This window comes from Anomalospiza imberbis, chromosome 12 (assembly GCF_031753505.1).
Source record: "Anomalospiza imberbis isolate Cuckoo-Finch-1a 21T00152 chromosome 12, ASM3175350v1, whole genome shotgun sequence".
NCBI lineage: Eukaryota > Metazoa > Chordata > Aves > Passeriformes > Viduidae > Anomalospiza > Anomalospiza imberbis.
In genome coordinates, this window is record NC_089692.1 from 11,803,774 (window position 1) to 11,824,832 (window position 21,059).

A 21,059-nucleotide genomic window follows, 5' to 3' on the forward strand; every position below is an offset into this window, starting at 1 on the left:
GATACATTTAGTAAGACTGAACTTAGACTAGATTCTGTAACGACAACACAAAACAGCCCCCAAAGCACCTTTTGAGTTCTTAAATGCTGTTTGTTATTCACTATGCCCACTAACACCAGACATTCACCACCCTTACTGTGTTTTCAACATTTAAGCTGTGCATTCTTCAGGCTCCTCTTATACTCCTATATTAAAACCTAACCTCATACACATTAAAACCAGAGCATTCCCATATGCAATGAACAATGTTTAAAAAAAAAAAAGAGCATGGAAGATGAGTAGAGCTTTCTGTGGCAAGTAGTAAAAAAAAAAAAAAAACACCAAGGGCACTATAGTTTAAAACAACCTCTGAGGGAGAAAAAATTAAATTGATTTCCATCTTCAAAAGAAGTTCTTGGACCTATGTAGCTATGTCTCCCATTACCCTCTGCTCAACAAATAAAAATTCTTTTTTGCCTGTACTTCTTCCCTCCCTGCTCTCCCAGCCAATACAAATGATTTTTTTCCAAGAGCATCTCCTTAAGAAAGGATTAATCCAAGGAATACCTTTTTCTATTTACAAAAGATGTAACCACTACAGAAAGTGAAAGAAAAAGAGATTATTACCTCAAATGAAAATACTACAGGTTAAAATATTGTAAACTGAATACACCAAAAGCAAGAGATTAAACAGCTGGAATTCTGGATGCATCTTTTCAATGATTACAGTAATCAATTCAACAAGGTTACACTAAATTATTTTAATATAATTTAAGTGAAAATCTCTCTGCATTTTGAAATTTGAATCAACTTACAAAATAACTTAACAGGCAAAGAGAAGAGTCCTCCCCTACACAAAGTGATCAGCACAAACCACACTGCTACAAAAGTAATTGCTATAAGCCAAAAAATTAGGAGAACATTCAGTCCTAATCTTACTGAGGGGAAGGCATGCATGGAAAGCAGAACAATTTTCTGGAAATTGCTGACAGGTGCTTTGAACAAAACTGTTGGAAAAACAATATTGACAAACAACAGTGGGATTTTTAAGCTTCTGTAAGGAAATACTTAGCTGACCAAAAATACATGAAAAGAGCAGCCAGTGTTTATGTGCCTAGTGCCTTTCTCACAGATGTGACAACTAACCCCAAAATGTTAATGAGCAGCTGCCTTGAACAAGGGGGCTCAGCTGATCTGCTGACCCCACCTACACATAAGAGATGCTCACTTTGCTAAAATTGTAGAATTTTTTACACTACTAGAAAAACATCAGTAAGCTTAACAACACAGTATCAAAATCAAACGGTTATCAACTTTAGCAAAGGTTAAAATCTGCAAAAACTGCTTTACTTGCTGTATTTGTTATGCCTATACTGGAATATATCAGATCAATTTTGCTGCAGTGTGTGCTGCAGTCCCTCCATCCTGTTGTGGTTAAAGTACACTTACAATTTTTGCTGAGGAAATGGAGTTGTATGCCATACACCTTCTACACATTAAATTGGACACAAATGATGGTACAAATTATGACATCAGCAGAAATATTGTCTGCTTGATTCTTCAAGACTCTGGTCTCTGCAGTATCTTCTCTATTACACTTATGAAACACAGCAAGGTCATGAGCAATTTTGGTTTGTTTCCTCAATTCCTATATACACTACATAGGAAATCCTATATACTGGCTCTGGTGACAGAATGTTGCTGCCTTAGTTTTCCTTCTTCCACTGGGAACCCTGCCTTATCACTGTCTCAAGTCAGCATAATGGGTGTTCTTTTACTTATAATACTTGGAGAAACTCTCAACCATTTTATGTACAAAATCCCACTATTGCCAAGATACATTCATACATTCAATCTCAGTTTTCTAAACAAGATGATAAATCTTTTGCTCTTTCAAAATGCCCTTGTTACCATAATCCACATAACCTCTCCTTAGTTAACCAAGACTACTTCATACCATCTCCTTGAGCCTGACAAAGACCACTGACTTAAAATGAATCTTCAACTTGATTGTTATTATTTTTTAGATGCATCTTCATTTTACCACCAGTGAATTTTTCACAACTGGTCTGTTCAGAAGACCTCTCTTCTCTCTCTCTATAAAGAGCTTCCATCTTCTCTCTCATTCTCCATTTATATGTTCAGTCATCACTCAGACCCTTCTCATTAGACTGTCTTTCCAAATTTGACCCCTTGGCATGCTGGCTTTATACACCATCCTGCACACAGGAAGCCCAAACTCAATAGAAAATTCAGTAGAACTAGTGACTGGAAATATAGTATTGATTTTGCAATTGCTAGGGCACATTTTCTTCTCGATGATTCAGATAATAAAGAAGTACAACTGGCTTTTTACCACATTCACAGCACTAGCTCCATTGTCCTGAAATAACATACATATGAATTACTGCAGACAATGCAAAAATAGAAGTGAACTTTCCTGCTGATCTAATTAAGTGCCACTTTAAAGTCCCTCTCAAACACTGCACACTTTCCACAGGAAGTGAAGGAGTGTAAGTTTATATGCAAGTTCTTTACAATGACATCCTAGTGCCACATCACCACTAAGCAGAACTGGAGCTGCAGAGATGCGTGCTAATTCAAGACTACTACAGTGCTAACTTCAATACAGCTAATTAAATGACAGCCAAAAATCACCTTCACCACAGCTGCATGTTCAGTGCAATCTCTTCTTCATAGACATGTTCTAAATCAAAGCATCCCTCTCACTTTCTCTCTTCTCATATTGTGTTTCCATTTCAGGAGTAAAACCTCCAGCAAATGACCATTTCCTCAACAACAATCACAACTGTACTTTGACAAAACACACCAGACTGCAGCACAGTGCAGAAACCACACCGCAAGAAAAAAATTTGTCCAGTGTATTCTCTCTGCCAGCGAGCAACAGCAGCAGCTTCAAAGAGACTTACTTGCATGGGAAGAGCGCGTTATCTCCATCAGTTTTGGAAGGGAGCGGATGTGACCTCGGAAAGCTACTCTGGGGAATTCTTGCCCCAGCTTCACCCGAGGACAGTTTACATCCTGAAGCACGAAGTCTCCTGGGCAAGCACCATCCTGTGACATGCGCACAGTTTTCCACATCCTTAGTTATCAAGTCTTTGGTCCTGGCCAGTAGCTATGTGGTGTTAGTTTTCATCATGCAAGATTGATTTGCAAGGAACATTTCTCAAAGAGGGAGCTAAATACTCTGCAACAGAGAATAATTTATTTGCCTTAGTCCCTAATTAATGTCAAATTTTGAGGTATTCAAGCTGTATTCCAAGTAGGCTAATGTTTCCTCTTCACTTGTTCCATTTCTTCTCAGTCTTCATTATCTTTCGATAATTAAGGCATTTTATTTCTGAATGCTACCAGTTCTCTTTCAAACCAGATAATTCTATTGCAACCACCACTTCAACTATACAGTTTATCTATAGCATAGATAACATCTCCAGTATAGTTCCCTGAACATTCTACTCCCCTACTCGGATATGGACACAGGTCCAGAGAAAAACTTCCTCATCCTGTGGATCACCTGAGTTCCTCAAAACATCAGAGATAATTCATGGAACAAAACCTAAAACACTCAAGTGTGCTTGCTCCCACAGATGCAAACACACAAGCTCAGGAAACAGAACAAAAGCAATAAATGGATGTCCAAACTTTTGCGTCACAGCCAAGAAAAAACACTGTGACTAAACTGTAGCAGATATTCTACTGACTGGTTTTACTTTGTTCTTCTCCATAAAGTTAATGTTGTCTTTACTGAAAAAAAAAAATTAAAAGTATTAAGAACACGGAGGACACTATTCATGTTGCTGTTTTCCTTCTGGAAGAGGATTAGGCCAGACAGACACAGTTTCACTGCTTGAGCATGCTGAATGCAAGCTTTTGTGCAAGCCATTGTGTGTTCTCAGGTCACTGAGGGATGAAATCTAGAATTTAGAGAGAATTACAAACAAAAGACATATATGAAAGTAACTAAAAGACAGATGAGTGAGGATAAATTAAAGCTGAACAATTAGACACAGTGATACATACTATACACAGTATTGTAAAGAAAAGACCAGGAAGCTTCACAATGATAAGGCCTATTCTGCCAGACTAAAATAATCATTGAGAAGGTGGCAAGAGCAGTTGCATGACTTGACCTGTCAAGGTTTTATTTGTTTTACTGCCAGTTTCTAAACTCCCTTACAAAAGAGCACCACTCTCCTACTTCGTCACATTCAGGTAACGAAGCGGAAACTAGTACATCTTAAAAAAACTACAGATTCTTTCATCAGGACATGACTAACCCAGAGATGCTCACCTACTTCTTATGGAAACTTCATCCACCTGGCAAGACAAGACATGCTGAAGGCACAGATGGACAGAGCCTGACCAGCTTTGGTCTGACCCACACAGATATAAAGTGAACAGAGCAAGGCCAATTAAGTTACAGCAAGGTTAAAACATCAAAGAAAAAGCAAATTCTGAAGAGGGCTGAACTTTGATAAGCAGCTTCTTACCACTTTGCTTCTCCAGGCACATCACAGCTGAGCTAATGCCAGCTGGCAGAGGCACGCACAGCCTGCTCCCAGCATCTCGGGAGGAACACAGCCTCCAACACGCTCTGGAGGCACGAAAGCTGCACAAAGCTCCAGACACTGCTGTGACCTGTGAGGGTGGCCTGCAGGGCTGCCAGAATCCTCCCCGCCTCAAGTACCAAGTCTTGAGTGAGGGACTAAATTTCTTCAGATAATTCCAGTGTGAATCAGAGTTCAAGTCAGAGCTGGAACTGAAATGCTCAGCTTGACCAAGAAACACATTGGTTTATTTACCCCATTATAACCAACAAACAGCAGGTATTTCCCAGAAAACCAGGTCAAAGGACAGCCCAACACTCCTGACCTCAATGTAATTTAATTTCTGGAGCCAAGTGAGAGTTAGTATCTCACTTGTAATTATACTGTGCATGTACAGGCTCCTTTGTGTCCACCACAGTAACAAACACTGTGATGAAATAGCCTGTCTAGCAGCTAACACCACATTTTGCTGTTATTCAGACACTATTTCACAAGTATTACTGGCTATAAAACCTGTGACAGTTAAGGGCACAAACTGAGCCATTTTCATGCACAGGGAACACTACTTGATCTGACAATTACAACAGAAAAACATTCATACTTATAATATTTCACCTACCAGTAACACAAGAATCTGAGATTAGAAATCAGAGTTGATACCCAAGTAGCTGCTGCGGGTTTCCCTTAATATGAGCAATCTAGCAGCAGGCTGTTTCAGCCAACTAATCACACAGGCTCACTTCTCACTCAGAAGGAGATGGCTCAATTAGCTGACCCCTGGAGTGCCTCTCCTGTGCATGCATCTTGACACTCTGCAAATTACCTCTAAAGAGAGCCTAACCTAAATAAAACCCTAATTTCTAGACATTTTAAGACAGGCAAAATGTATCTCACTTTGGAAAGCAAGTTAGTTCTGTGTGATTTATTTGTGTTTTCTCAGATTTTCATACGTCAGTATGTTCTGCAAATTTCTACTCAAGTGGTAATTAAGACACAATTTACTTTGATTTTTGACCACAAAACCAAAATAGGTTTGCTACACTTAACTGTTCTCACAAGACCTAGAAGCACATGAATACACCCAAGGTAAGTATTCTACTGGGGAAAAAAAATGGACAAACAATGGGATTGCTCCAAACAGAAATTATTGCATAATCAGGTTTTATTAGTCATATTATTTTGAGGACATTTGTTCACAGCCTTATGGATAAAGTTTTAATATAAAAAGCTGTCCATGTCCATTTTTATCACACTTTGGGGGTTTGGTTTGTTTTAAACAGTTCTTGAGGCACCACTTCCCAGATGTCAATAAGGGTAATGCTCACACTGTTCCTCCCAAAGGCTGTGTGAGGTTCAGAGTGTTCTGCTCATCACTCACAGGCCACCAAGACCTGCAGGTCTGAGTACTGCTGAGAAACAAAAACCTCAATAATCTTCCTGGACTTTGCCAGCAGTCCAAGAACCCTGGTATCTCCACATTTCAGCAGCCAAGCACTCAAGAGTACTGCTGAAGTAAACCAAGAGACTGACATTTTAGGATAACCTAAGAAACATGCAGACAACAATTTGATTTCAAATACATTCCAATTCTGCTTCTATTCATGTGGTTCCTCACATGTGGCATTCATGTGAAACTCATTCATTCTCAGAACTGCAATGGAACATTTCTCTTGGTTCATTTGTGAGACTATATGAAATAATTCAATGTACAATTATGCTTTTGCAGATATCATTACCTTGACATTTCATTAACAGAAATCAGACATTGCTTCTTTTCTTAAATTACTCACTTCCAACAATTTAGCAAAAATCCTAATCCAACATCAGCAGCAGTTCAAAGTTATAAAGATAACTTTAATTAATAATAAAAAAGACAGCCTATCAGAAATACTTGTTTCTCCATGGACAACACACAACTAGCCACAAACACAATGAATTTCTAAAATGAAAATTCTGGTTACAAACTCATTTATGGCAGCACAACAGGCAGCTGACATCACGGGATCCGATAACGAGGAATACTTATTTTCCCTTTAGCTACAAAGTAGTCAGTATTACCCAAAGTATTTTTTTCAGGAAAAAACTACTTTTTCAATCAAGAAAGTTATGATTTAACTTTCATAACTTTAAAAACTGAAAACAATAATTTCTCTATTTTGCAGTAGGAAAAGGACAAAAGTAGCAAAGTGATATTCCAAGCTCAGAAAAAAAAATTCTCAAAATGTTTTGAAAACTCCACTAAGTTCCTGTTTTGAGGCTGGGCTGGTTTAGGTGTGTGGGGGGTTTTAATAGGATTATTGTATTTACACCAGAAATAGGAGAAACAGGAAATAACCACTATTGCATCTAGTTAGACAAAACTCATTGCAATACACATTTATCATCAGTGATGGCACCTATAAGTGACACAAACAAAGCATAATTGTACCCAAAAAATAAAATAAAAAGCTGCATTATTGATAATTATAGTCATTCATCTGAACTAGTTCAGAGCTCAAAGGATGGCACTTGCTTGTGCTCTGCTTGAAATGAACAGCCAAAACTTTCCCAGACAACAATCTATGCAACAGATAGGCTGGATCAGAGTACAAAATTAAGTATACAATTAAGCACAGATCTTTAGAGAACAGCCTTACCCATCAAGTTGTCTGACCTTACACAACTCGAAGGATTTAACAATTTAATAACCCTGTGTGTCAGACAGCATTATGACTTTATTTTTCAGTTAAGATACACTGAGAGTTTCACAACACTTACAATTCGTTGTAGGTGCTAATATCAACATAAAATACTTACCCTTTAGCAATAGTTCTTTCACATTTTCAGTAACTTGGTTTACCATTATTCTTCTTCCAGCTCTTAGCACACGCTTTAGTAAATGCTTCCTCTGTGAAGTCCTGAGGATTGGACAACTTTAATAATACTGTATTTCCAAAAGAACTGTTTTACCTGCTCTGACAAAGTGCTGGCTGCAATGTTGAATTGGACTGATCTCTTCCAAGAAGCAAGAGCTCCTTACAGAAAGTTAAGCCGACACTGATATAATCCTGGCATTATAATCCTTTCAACACCGAGAAAATATACAAGTATCAGGATCTTAGAGAAAATGCTACTTGTGAAATCCAAGCCCAGCCGCATTTAAGTGGCACATTGCAGTTTGCACACTTAGTCAGAAAAGCCTGCTACAGATCTGCTGCTTGCTGAGTGTGGACTCAGACAGGGTTTTAAACCTGCTAGTGACACGAAAAGTGTAGCTATGTGACATTAGCCCTGCAGGCATTTCAGCTTTCAAGTGAAAACAGTGATCTGTTTCTTTCCATCTTCAATACATTAGAAGAGGATGACCCATTAATGGATGAACCACATGTGAGATCACAAAAACAAACCAGCAACAGCAGGATGAAATGGGAGGTTTATATAAGACAAACAAGAAATACTAACTTCATGATTCTAAGCACTTCATAACTACCAGAGCCCCCACCATTCTGCCCATTCACAAGGAGGTTCTCTGGATACCAGCACACACCTCACTAAGACTTATCTACATGATGAGGAAGGTGCAGTCACCAGGAATACCTGGGCAATTAAAGATGCCAAGTCACTTCTGAGAAATTGGATTTAACAACTCACATCACTTGGGAGATTTCATAATATAACCTGTCACTGCCAGATGAAAAAAAAAACACTACAAAAACAACCTTTATTTCATTGTAATCTACTTCAGAGGTTCTTTCATGTGGAACAACTCCAAAACTATTTCTCACGATTATCCTCCCCGAAAACTCCATCCCTTCACATGCATGAAGGCACCTCAGATACAGAACACCTTCTATCAAAAAAATATAGGGAGCTGCATTCTGTTATTTTCCCTGTCTCAGGAAAAACCTCTTATCTTGCTATGAAATGTTCTCACCTTCTCTGAAAGACTGCAACATACGTCTATGAGACCAGTATGCAGATTCCATGCAATATTCAATTCAAATTCACCTTTCTTTCTGATCAAATACAGAAAATTCTTTTCAGCCTCATCCATGTTCAACTGACCGTGGCTTCATAGCACAAAAGAGAGAACAACAAAAAAAGTCCAAAAAACACACATTTGGATGTACCTGTTCCCTCCTCCAGCTCAACACAGGCCAAAGAAACAATTGTACAGGCACAAACCTTGGAGTGAGAGAAAGCAGGTGGGAACAGTGACCACTAAAAGCCAGTATTGCCACCAGCTCAAAATCTTCCTACAGGGAAGAAGTGGAAAGAAATAAGGTAAGAGCCAGGATGCTAAATATGCTCCAGACATGCAGAAAATGACAGAAGAAAGGAGATTTAATTACTTTGAACATTTCAATGTATGTACATTCTGTACACTGCATACTACACAATGTGCATTTACAGACATCTATCTATTATCCATTCCTGGAGGACAGCAGAAAGACATTGGTAACCACTTACAAGCTGATTGTGAAACCCTGAATGTCATTAGTTTTCAGCCAGTTAACTCATACAGAAAGTGCTGAACATCAGATATTTCTTACATTTGAGAAGTACTGTGTTCCATGGGGAAACAAAGCTCATGAGAGATTTTTTTAAGCTGAGGAAAAAGGAAAGGCAGAGGGTGTTTCAAGGAGGAGGAAAAAAAAAGAAAAGAAAAGTTAAGCAAATCCAAGGATGACCTTTCAGCATGAAGTGCTACAAACAGCCAAAACTCACTCTAACTTTGGTCATAATACTTAGAGAAATTACAAGTCAGCATGATACTTCTCCAAGCAAAGGGAGTCACTCCTTCCCACTGAACATCTCAGAGGGTGGAGAGAGCTCTGACATTGCACATGATAAAGAGAAAATCCCTGTTCTTCTAAAATACAAATATTTTGACACACATTTACAAAGAGCCTACAAGTCTCCCAAAACAGTAGAACACATTTCCCACAGTACAACACAGCACAGACCAAGACGAAGTCAGATATCTGGAGAAGCCACAGTGCCTTTTACCATCATTTTACAGAAAGTTCATCTGTTTGCAAGAGCATCAAAGCAAAGTAGGAATAACACAATAGCTTAGAGAAGCTCTTCAAAGAGCAATCGGCAATGTTAGATCACTTTTGTGCTTCACCAGTCAGGATTTAGGCAGCTGGAACACAATCTAAGTCAGAAAACACTCCAAGATGTATAATAGTGAGTTTGCTCCTGCTAAATATATGTTTCTACCAAAAAGTCTACAATAGAATGTCTTAACAGGGCAAAGGCAAAATACTGCAATTAAATTATTCTCTCTGTGTTGCCTTGAGTTACAGCTTTAAAGCTCCTTGCATGTGTGCTAAAAGGCATCTTAACACGAGGCAGATCATCATCCACTGTGTGGTTACATAGGATTGGGATTTACCAAACATGGCTCAACCATACCTCCTTTCATGACTGGCTACCATGTGGCAGAAATTAACCCCTGACATCGTCACCACATTTCCTGGAAGACAGAAACACATCAAAAGTGAGTGGTTTGTGTTGGCCTAGACAAAAAAGACAAGGTAAAAGTTCGATGCAGGAGCTGAAGCAAGGGTTGGCTTGTAATGCTCTCAAAACAGCCATGCCCCAGCACAGGGTGCAGAACACAAACAGGAATAAAGAGAAAGGAAGGGATGCTGTTGAGGAGATGAGAGTGGTCAAGTGGTACTACTGCAAACGTTGTGAAATCACAGGCTGGACAGTTAAAACTTAGCAGAACAAAGCCAAAAAGATACAGAAGCAGAAGGTTCTAAAATCAGATCTGCAAGACAATTAACAAACTTCTACCTTTGTGTCAGCTCTGGACACAAATATACACTACAGCAAGTAGTAGAAAAAGTAAGATCAATTATACTATTTAAAAGAAGATCAGCAAGAAAAAGCTTCTGAATGCAAAGGTAGAAGGCAGAGGAGAAATAGTAATGTGCTGTCCTCCATCAGAAACAGCAGCAGCTATGCCATCCTCTTGAATGACTCCTAGTCCTGACTCAGATCTGACCTCCTACATGGAAATCCAGAGGTGGACTTTGCACACAGTAACTAAGCTCAGGGCTATTCAGCTTGCAAGCAGAGACAGGGTCATAAAACAAAGTAGCATTGCTATAGATAATTTTATGGAAAACGACTATACTCCAGGGCATAAAAACTGTGTTTAACTGCAGCAATCAGCAATGTAAAGTATGCAAGAGCAAGTCTCAACAAGTTTGCCCTTCTTAACTCAGCAAATGAGCAGCTTCGAATGGCACACCATAAAAATCCTCTTTTCCCTTTGACATGGAAGTGAAAGTCAGAAGGTTATATGGTCTGCTTCATGATAAGAGGGTAAATGCAGTGATTGAATGATGTTCTAAATCCCTTAGATAAACAGAAGAAATTGCTGGCTACTGGCAGGAGATGAAACTGAAGGTTGGTAATTAGAATGCAGGGAAAAAAACCCATGTAGTCTTGTTGAGGCATAATTACCTTGAACCTATGCATAGCACAGTGTGCCTCTGCCCTACACACAGCTCTGCATCACCACTCCTCTGCCAGGGTCTGTTACACAATCCCTGCCAGGCAGCCTCCAACAGCAGCTCACAGCTCTGAGTCGCGTTTCTAAAGCAATTGATGGATTGCATCCTCATGACAGTACAGACCACGTGCCAATCAATGAAAGAGCTGGGCTTCTAGGACAGTGCAGGGCACTTGGGTGGAGAGAAAGAGGCAAATTATCCATTCTGCATTCAGGAGGATGGACCTGCTGGCCAAAAACCCAGGAGACATTAGGCTAACCCAAAATGTGAATACCTGTTGCAAAAATGCTGGCATGCCATGCCTTACACAAAGGAGCTTCCTGGAGCAGCACTGTGACCATCAATACAGAGGTGGGATGATGACCACCCCTCCACCAGTCCCAGCCACCTCCTCCCTCACCCCTTGCCCAGCCCTGCCTGGCACTGGCCTCTCATCTTCTGCTCAGCAAAATGTCATTTCATTTATATTTCCAATAAATCTAAAGCTGCGTCCAGTCAGCAGAGCATAACTGCCAAGTTATCAAACTTCCCCATTCATCCATAAGCTAATTGAGTAAAAGCTTTTTTGGGGCAATTAGCACTTTATTCTGCATGTCAAATTCCATCTCTCTGTCCTACAGAGCACAAAGAAGATCAAAAGATGATGAAGAAAGAATTCCACCTGGTACCTTTAACATCAACAAAAAATTGAGAAAATGCATTCCCAGAACTGTTCTGACCTGTACCTCTGCTGCTCAGACATTATTTAAGACTGGTGGAAAGCCAACAACCTCCTTTTCCAAGCCATATCTAGAACCCACCACAAAATCTAAAGCCCTATTAAAAGCCTGTTAGGAAAAAAATGCTACTCCATTCCCTCCAGGAACTTCTTTCTAAGGTTCAGAAGTGACAATTTGAAACTTGTGAAACATGTTTAAAATAAAAGCTATAGGGAACAAATAGGCAGAAAACAGGCTACAAAACAACCTCCACACACAGTTACAGATATATATATATATGCAGTTACAGTATACAAAATGTTATCACATTCAAATTCCAGAGAGGTTTACCCTACCTACACTGTAAGGGCTGTATTTCTGCGTAGACCTTTTAAATTTAAAGACAGACATACTAAATGTCACTTATTTGAGTCTGTGAAAAGACTAGTATTTTTTGTGTATGTATTTTGTTATTTTGCTTGCATAAAACAAAGATATTGTTCGCTTGGCAACTGCTACAGCAGCCACTGTGAAAGATGCTCAGTCCTCCATGCATGACAAAATCCAAGTATGCTGAAAGAAATCATCCAAAGCAGCTCAACTGAAAGAACAAGAACAGTACTACTCATTGCTAAGAGATCACTTGGCAGCATTTAAACCGTTGCCTATTGAAAACTAATAATTAAGAAAGAGGTTTTACTAAATCAGATTTTTAAAAATCCTGAAACTTTATTATCTGAGAAAAAAATTCAGCTTAGTACAATTAAGAGATGCAAAATTTCCAATTCAGGGGTTACTGAAGACAAATGAAACACCCCTAAAATGTAATTCAAATAGGTTTTAAACCATGTCTTATAATGGAGCATTCTTTTCTCTGTAATGTAGGTCACAGAACAAATTATTTAAAGAGCAACCTTGAACCAACAAGTTGAAGACATGGACCTTTTGATCAAAGAAATCTTGCTCCACGTATTGGTGCTAATAGCAATTTTTCTATAATTTAAAGCAGTCTGCACATTATTTGCTGCACCACAATCAAAAACGGATGTAAATCCTTAACTTGGTCTTAGAAGGTGAAACTCACTAAGTGCAGCTTTCCTCTCCCTGTGGCACTGGGTATCTCGGACCCTGTTACTTGCACTTCAAAACAAGGCAGTGATCACTAACTCTGATCTTTCTCAAGGTGGTTGTTCCAACCTCAGCCAACGGCATTTATTAGGTTTGGCTACATTTCCTAGTCAATGAGACTGCAAACTACCTTAGTCTTCATTCTACAGAGAACTTTAGACAAAAGCCAAAATTAAATTTTACATTGAAAAGCACACATAAACTTATGCTTTAATTTTGTTGCAGCAGGGAAAAGAAAGCAGATGTCGCTATTTTCTTTGAGGAAGTGAAACACTGAAGAAATTTGTAAGGGGAAATTGAATAACACACACAGATCAATTTTATACATGGGAGAGAGATGTAATACAAATAGAAGGCACCCAAAAATGTATTTGAAGTGCTCTATAAAAGTTCAGAGATTGCATAGGAGATATCACTTCAGCATTATTAAAATACTCCCAAACTTAGACTCAAGTTTGGAATGGCAGCTTAGCAAGCACAGGCAGAGAGAATTAGGTAGAAAATCCATGTCTTTTCATGTACAACTGCTTAGCCTTCTAATTCAGGTGTTCTCCAAAACACCAAAAACCTGCAGCTGCAAAAGACCAACAGAGTGTTGTTTGGGTTTTCTCAACAATCTCCTCCTAGGTTTTTGCACCATGCAGACCCACGCACACACGGGTACGGGAGCTGCTTTCACATCACTCAGACATATCACAAAGATTCTTCCCAGAGCTTTTTCAAATAACTGAAATACCAGAGAACCCACAGAAAGGCCCATGTTTTCCTATATTTAGCTAAGTCTCCTGTTCTCCAGCAGCTGGCACCACAATCCCCTTGGTACTGGACAGCTGCAGCCTCCCCAGCTCAGTACTAATCACTGCACAAATTAGAAGAAATATGAGACATGCTTAGCAAAAGTAGCAGTTTATGCAGCAACAAAAACTTTTTTGTTTTCCTAGACAAGCATTTTAACAAATTAAACCTTACTACACTACAAGTCAATAAAACAGAGGTATTGACCACAGGCTCCAGGAAAATGAGTTCCTCAGAAAAATTCCTTTGATTACAGGGTATGAAGAAGTATACACCACCTCCTTCACCCACCTAGCTATTATAAACAGCTAATTATGTCACAAAGCACTTTTCCACTCTCATTTTTCACATGCCAAACTCTTATCTTTCCTTATCTGAAGCAAGAGTCCACTCTCTATGCACCTGTATTGCTGAGAAGAGCATTCTGGAATTTAGCACTGCAATCATTGCTGTGCTAATTGCTGATTGCTCAAACAGAAAGAAAAAAGAATTTGAAAAAAAAGAAAAAAGGAAATAAAAGGAAAAAAAAGCCCTAACAACAAAAAACCAAAAACCTTCCAGGACTTCTGAAGTATGACCCTGCTGCTAAGAACCCTTTCAGGATCTGCACTGAAAACCATAACTATTGCTGTGGATCCCACAAGTACCCTTTCTGAAAAGAGATAAATATTGACATATTTAGCACTGACAGGACACCTTTAATATCTCCAAATTTACACATCATACTTTTCAGAGAGGGGAAACCAGATGCCAGCAGAACAGGAAAAAAAAAACCCTTCCCATCAAAATGCCACTACACTGAAAAAGATGCAGTCTCCATTCCATTTTCAGTAAGAGAACAGTTAACAAATCACCAGAAAAGACAGTTCACTGACATCAGTTTTGCTGTTCTCAGGTTACTTTCTTTTCTCTGAAACAATTCAGAGATTCTGCCTCAACTCCACCCTAGGCTGCCTCCTCTATGACCTCTTTCTGCAGCTTTTAGGCAACACAAAAAATGCTGAAGACACTTGTGCTACAGAGGTCATGCAAAACTATTCCACTATGATCACCATAACAGTGCCATTTAGCCACACTGCTGCCAGTGGAAGTTCTTAAGACTACTCAAATGTTATCTGGACATGTTTCTGTTGTCCTATTTAGCCCTAGTGTCTAATTTATTACATGACTAATTTTATCTTATCTCTGAACTTGGCCAAAACACCTACATGTAAGAATTAAGCACTTTGAAGAAGAATTTTTGAATGATTTATGTGTCCCCTTTAGAAGTATCTTCAGACACATTTCATGTAAGCTTAGTTTCAAGTCTTGCAAAAGACTAAAAATCTTTACCAGTAACTTACCACACATTAAAGCAGTGAACCAGGAAGTTTAAAGCAAAAGCATGCTGCTATCACAGCAGAACTTTACCCACATTTTCCAAAGCAGCTCACTGCAAATGAGCAGCACAATCTGCTGCTGCACAAGAACACTGAACACACTGACACAGAATATAAGCTCGAGGTAAAGGTCTCAAGTCTGGATAGAGAACTCAGGGCTTGGAGGAAGCCATGTGATAACTAGAACATAAGCAGAGCAATTCCTTGGCAAAACCAAGGGTGGCAGCTGACCAAAGCTTGTTAGTGACACCAAGCTGATTAGTGTCTCATTTCCACACAGAAGTCAAGGGAAGATAAATAACTTCCCACAGGACACATGACATTGCCACACTTTGGTTAACTGGGTGCACAATGACTGTGGAGCTGAGATTTCTATTAAAGCAAAGTGGATTTGGTTTTTTAAACACTATTCAGACCCCACTGTCCCTCTTTTTGCCCTGTGTACCCAACCTAATATGCTGGCTTTATTTCAAAGACAGAGGGCATGCCAAATTCACATTTCTCATCCCTGATGATCCATAAAGAAGGGCTCACATGTTTATCATAGGATCACAGGATAATTCTTTATACTTCTTTTTCTAAATGAGAGATGTCAAAGTCTATTACAAGCAGTGGCAGTCAGTGGAACCTACTTAGAAATAAAAGGCTGATTTTATTCATAAGCAAGCACTGGAACTATCTGACAAGGCTAAATTATTGCACACTGACTAATGTCTCCTTATGGAAATGGTTGACAAGAAATTCTGTTGCAGAACAGTTTCACATCTGCAGATGTGAAACCCTATCACTTGATGTCCTAAAAAAAGCAAAATTCAGGGAAAAAAAAAACGTTCAAACCCAGAGATATGACAAATTAAGGCAGCAGTAAAAAGATCAAACCTAAAAAAGAATCCATCAGAATCATAAGCAACAGCCTAAGATATTGTGCAAGGAGTACTGCAGAACACAGCCACTGCCCTGCAGACTGCTACAGAGCAGCCATCAACAGTTAGAGTGCCACGGCCACACTCTGGAAGGGCCATGTCCTTACTGAGTCACCTCAACCAATCCAATCTAACTGAGCAATCCAAACAAGTCTTGAAATCAGGTTCTAAATAGCAAGCTGACAAAATAAAATCTTCCCAGCAGAAGGTTCACCAGAACAACTGCAACCAGTTTCTCACACTGCCTGTGGTGGAGCTACCTGATGGCACAGAAAGTCTGGACCATGGGCACTGCTCAGGCAGCTCTGTGTGCACTTCGATAAGGCCACAACCTACAACTTGAACTCTGCACTCAAGTCAGTTTATCTTATCTCGAATCAGGGGCATCCCCAACACCAATAAATCCCTCCCTGTAATCAGCTGCCACAGAAGGCTCTGCAGGGTCACCCTCCTGCCTCCAGTCTGCAGGCTCCAGCCTGAGATATTCTGCCTTGAACAGGAGCTTCCACCTCTGCTGTGTCATATCATCAACACCCTGTTGTGTGAGAGGCCAGAGTAACTGCACAGGATGTAGAAACTAGCACCAAAACCAAAAGGAATAACACATGATTGAGATTCCCCTCTACAGAGCTACAAACCCAAGAAACCTAGGGAAAGACAGAAAAGGCTAGTGGGGAAAGAACATGCTTGTCAGGACAGGTAGGCAGACACATATCTTTATAGACACACCCCGAGGATATGAAACAATACTTAATTACTGTGAAAGTAAATTTTAAAATGGAAGGCAGTTAGAGTTCAAACAAAAACAGAACTAGCTACCATATATTAGTAGAGAAATTACTATATATTCATCAGCTTTAAAATAGAGACACTCAGCTAACTTCCAGCAGCATGGCTGCGCACTGCAGCTGGGACAGCAGCACATTAGAGGCCACAGCCTGGCAGTGACTGATGGACTGTGACAGGAGCCGAGTGGCTATCCTGAAGTGTGTTGGTTGCACACATCCTATAGGCAGCCTTATACCCAAATAAGAAGTGGTTTGAGTTGGCCTTCCTTTATCCGCCATGGCAGCAGCTTCCACAAGCCACACTTACCAAGCCATGGCCAAAGCTAGCTACTGGAAAAAGCATTTCACGAGGTGTCCACCTCGACCTGCAGAGATGGGTAAAAAACACCTGCTACTTTCATATACACAGGGACTATAAGGTAAGTAGCCTGAGAGTAAAACAGTCCTATTTTACAAAACAAATTAAAGGCCCTGCACAGCCTTTAGGGCTAGTGCCTTAAACTGTCTGTGGTAATAGACAGCTTGGGTAAAGCACCTCCCTTTCATCATCCTAAAACACCCACACTAGGCATGGAAAGAACGGGCATTAGGGCTATCTAAGCAACTTGGTATTCTAAATCTAAAATTTCCTTGAACATGATACAAAGAAGGAAAGAAACTCCCAACGCACACATATTGGAGATTGAAAAGCATATTCTCAGAGAAATTAGCAAGTTAACAAGGCAGGAACTGAACTTTGCTCTTATGACAGTTGAGTATCACTCAGCAAAATAACCCTGTTGCCTTCCTTAAGCACAGGCCTGAGCAGTGCAGGCTCCCTTCAGGGATTACTGTACATTCAGTAACATTTGCAGTCTGAGAAGTTTGACTGCACAGGCAAGAAAGATCAGGTCAGGTGTTTACTGCTTTTTCTTTTGTTGCCTAGAGTCACTCATGATTCACAGAGGGTAAGTCAGATTCACCAGATGAGCCCATGGGAAGATCCTCTTCCTAAAGGTTACAGAATGCTAAACATAACCAAGGCAGAAAAAAAAAAAAAAAAAAAGGAACAGATTGCACAAAGAACTAAAACAACCTTGTACCAGGACTACACTACTGCCCAAATCTAAGTGTCCTTCACGTTCCCACTAGAAACACTCACTGTATTTGAAGTGATTTATATCTAAAAGTCACAGCAAAACACCAAGATAGGCTGAGCACTGATATCAGCTGCCTAGTTAAAGAATGTACTTCTCACCACCCAAAATCCCCTCCTACTTACGTGATCTTCTTCAGTAATTGGTATAAATTAAACCCTAAGAAAATGCAGCTCTGCCTGGCAGGAGCAGTTGAGAGAGCCACACAGGCACAAAGCACTTGCTGTGGTATTCAAGGGCCCGGTTTGCGGAAGAGAGACCTTGCTGGGCAGCCGCGTTTTTTAAGATGATATAAACAAGTAAAGCAGACACCGTTAAATTCGGCTAGTTTAACTGAATTCTCTATCACCCGTTTATTTTGGCAGTGGAGCGCTGAAAACATCTGAGCCTATCTCCACGTACTCTTATCACCTCTGGAGAAGGCAGCTTGTGGGAGCACCGATAAGAGCTATACCCCGATCCCCGCCGCACCCCAGGCTACCACCAAGCGGCGGGGGGGGGCGGAGGGAGCCCCGGGCTGGCTCCTGTGCGCTCCGGGGAACCCCGCGACCGGAGCATCCCCGGGCGCGCCGGGCGGGCTGCGCTGCCACCGCTCGGCCCGGCCCGGCCCGGCCCGGCCCGGCGCGCTGACACGGGCGGCAGCGCTGCCCCGGCGCGCCGGGCTCCGCGTCCCGGCCGTGGCAACAGCGGAGCCGCCGCCCGCCCGGTGCATCCGGGGGGCTCCTCCCCCGGGCGCCGCACCCCGAGCAGCCCGGCAGCCACCGCCAGCGCGCCCGCCTTTGTCTCTGCCGCAGCCGGCGGCAGCGGGGCGGGGAGCCGGGCTCGCCCGAGCCCCCGGAGCGTGGGCACCGCCGCCCCCCGCCCCGGCCGTGCCCGCTCACCGTCGGAGCTGACGGTGTCGTAGGAGTCGCCGGGGGCGGGCGCCGCGGCCGGCTCCCGGTAGTCCACCCAGCTGAGCCCTTCTACGCTGTCGTACTCGGCGCGGGGCTTGTCCTCCACCGGCACCACGGTGAAGTGCGGCATGGCTGGCGGGGCGGAGAGGGCTCCCCGCGGCACCGCGGCGAGGCAGGCGGGACGCGGCGCGGAGCCGGCGGCGCATTCCTGCCCCGTGCGGTCACTTCCTCTCAGGAAACCGCGCTCCTCAACTCCACCCATTCCAGTGCGAGCGCCGGGGCGGTGCGGATCCCGCCGCCCCCGGGGCCGCCGGGCGAGCACCGGGCGCGGGGGCGGGGGTCGCTCCGCCGGGCGGCCGCGCTCAGCAGCGGGGGCGCGGAGGAGGGGCCGGAGGCGGCGAGGCCAGCGAGGGGAAGGGGGAGCCTTCCTCCCGCATTCATCGTGACAGGAACCGGGCCCGGGGGCGGCGGGAGCGGGGCGGGGCGAGCGCCCTCCGCCCGCCGCCCTCCCTTGCGGGCGCTGCCGGGCTGCCTCGGGGAGGAAATTTCCCCTCTGCCGTGGCCCGGGCTCCCTCCCCCGCCGCCGCCATTTGCTAGGCGGGAGCGATGCGCGGAGAGCGGCGGTGGGGATGGAGCCGGGTGGTCCCGGAACGCCCGGAGGGACAGGGTGGTGCGGGCAAGCATCAGCAAGTAAGCCGCGGGCAGGGGAGCCGAGAGCCCCGCCGGGCCGGGCAGCGAGAGCACTAGTTAGGGATGTCCCGGCTCCCAGCAGCCGGTTGCAGCCCGGCGTGGGGCTGGCAGAACAGACGGAAGGCGCAGCGGCACCCCGAGAGCCGGGTGTGTGCGGGGTGCCGGTACCGGGCGATGTGCAGCTGTCCCCGCTTCCTGTGCCTGCGGTGGCAGCGCCGCGCTTTCCCTTGTGCTCGCTCTGGCTCCGGCGACACGAAACCCTGGCAGGGACGTGGCAAGCGGAGCGAGCCCAGGGGAAGCGGGGAACATGGCAGCGCTGAGGGCGTGCGGGGAGCGCGGGCAGGGCGCTGCCGGCGGAGGTTTGCGTGCGGGCCGGGGCCGAGGGTGTTGGGAGCTGTATGCAAAGCAGCCAGTTGCTAAGGCAGCAGACGGATGGACTGCGGCCCTGCCGTTCGGACAGCGGCTGCGGAGCCGGGGGACACCGTTGTTCGGTCCCACTCTGGAGGCAGAGCGGTGACATCCCCCTCGTCAAGCTCAGGGCACACCAGCCACCCAACCTCTTCCCCCCGAGTGAGCAAAATCAGATATGCCTTCACGTTTGTAGAAGCTGGCGCCAACAGTGGGTATCTTGGCCTTCATATCGTATATGGTAGCCTTCACGTGGAGTTTAAACGTGAATTAGAAGTTGATAATGCCATTTATTATCTGCATTTGAAAGCTGGCCTTGACAGTAGAAGGATCATCAGAAAAAAAAGTCTGGAAAACTGTTGGAACTCACCCCTGGTTGGGGTGAGCCCATAAAGGTGGAAACGTCCCTCCTCCAACCCGTGTCTCCAAAGAAAGACTCAGTAGTCTTCGGTCGTCTGGTCTCAAGGTAGTTTATTGTATGTTATCTGAAAGATTTCTCCCTGAGCTGCTGCGGTCCGTTCAGCAGTCAGACAAGGGCACACTCCAACGCCCAGGGGGCTGGTGCCCTCTTTTATATCATACATTACGTATTAGATGTTTATAGTTTCCCCCCAATGCCTATCACCTGTATTGAACAGTGACTTTCCTCTAAACCAATCTGTGAATGCCAACATCACCAAGAACATGGAGGTTAGGAAGAAGAAGGAAAGAGGACAGGGCCCACCCAAGTCCCTCCATCTTAGAACCTCTGACCCCCATGTACAAAACTCAGACCCCTCTGTACAAGGCCTAAAACCCCCCTGTACAGCATTCAAAAACTGTTCCTCTCACTTTGTGACTACTTCTACTACAATATCTAAACATTTGTGATTTCTTGTTCTTCCTGCAAGGTTAGTAAATTGTTCCATGGGTCAGGTTCAAAGCCACAGGGGTCTGCGGCTGCATTCCAGGGTCTCAAATGCTTCTGACCTGGGCCTGGAACATCCAAGAGTGTCCAAGGGACATTCTGGGTTCTGACAGAAAACAATGTGTGTGTTTTACTGTGGATGTCAATTCAAACTAATTCTGTAGATTTCTGTGGAGTAAAATATTCCCTAATCAAGAAATGGGTGTATAGTGACAAGACATTCCAGCACAGATGTAAGATTTGTCATTGGATCAC

The 21,059-nt window shown here is 43.0% G+C and overlaps 1 protein-coding gene across 5 annotated transcripts in view; it reads right to left on the bottom strand.

Annotated features, from left to right (window-relative positions):
* Positions 1-19,076, bottom strand: part of SLC12A4 (solute carrier family 12 member 4) — a 45,935-nt gene extending 26,859 nt beyond the window's left edge. For 2 of the 5 annotated variants that reach the window (XM_068202743.1, XM_068202744.1), the window contains exon 1: positions 18,788-19,076. In XM_068202743.1, coding sequence (XP_068058844.1) covers positions 18,788-19,061 — 274 coding nt within the window. In that variant the 5' untranslated portion in view covers positions 19,062-19,076. Of the gene's footprint in view, positions 1-2,909; positions 3,188-7,343; positions 7,445-9,947; positions 10,009-17,006; positions 17,065-18,787 lie in introns of those variants that run through there. The other 3 variants (XM_068202746.1, XM_068202747.1, XM_068202745.1) reach the window with 3 other exon arrangements.
* Between the last annotated feature and the right edge of the window lie 1,983 nt (positions 19,077-21,059).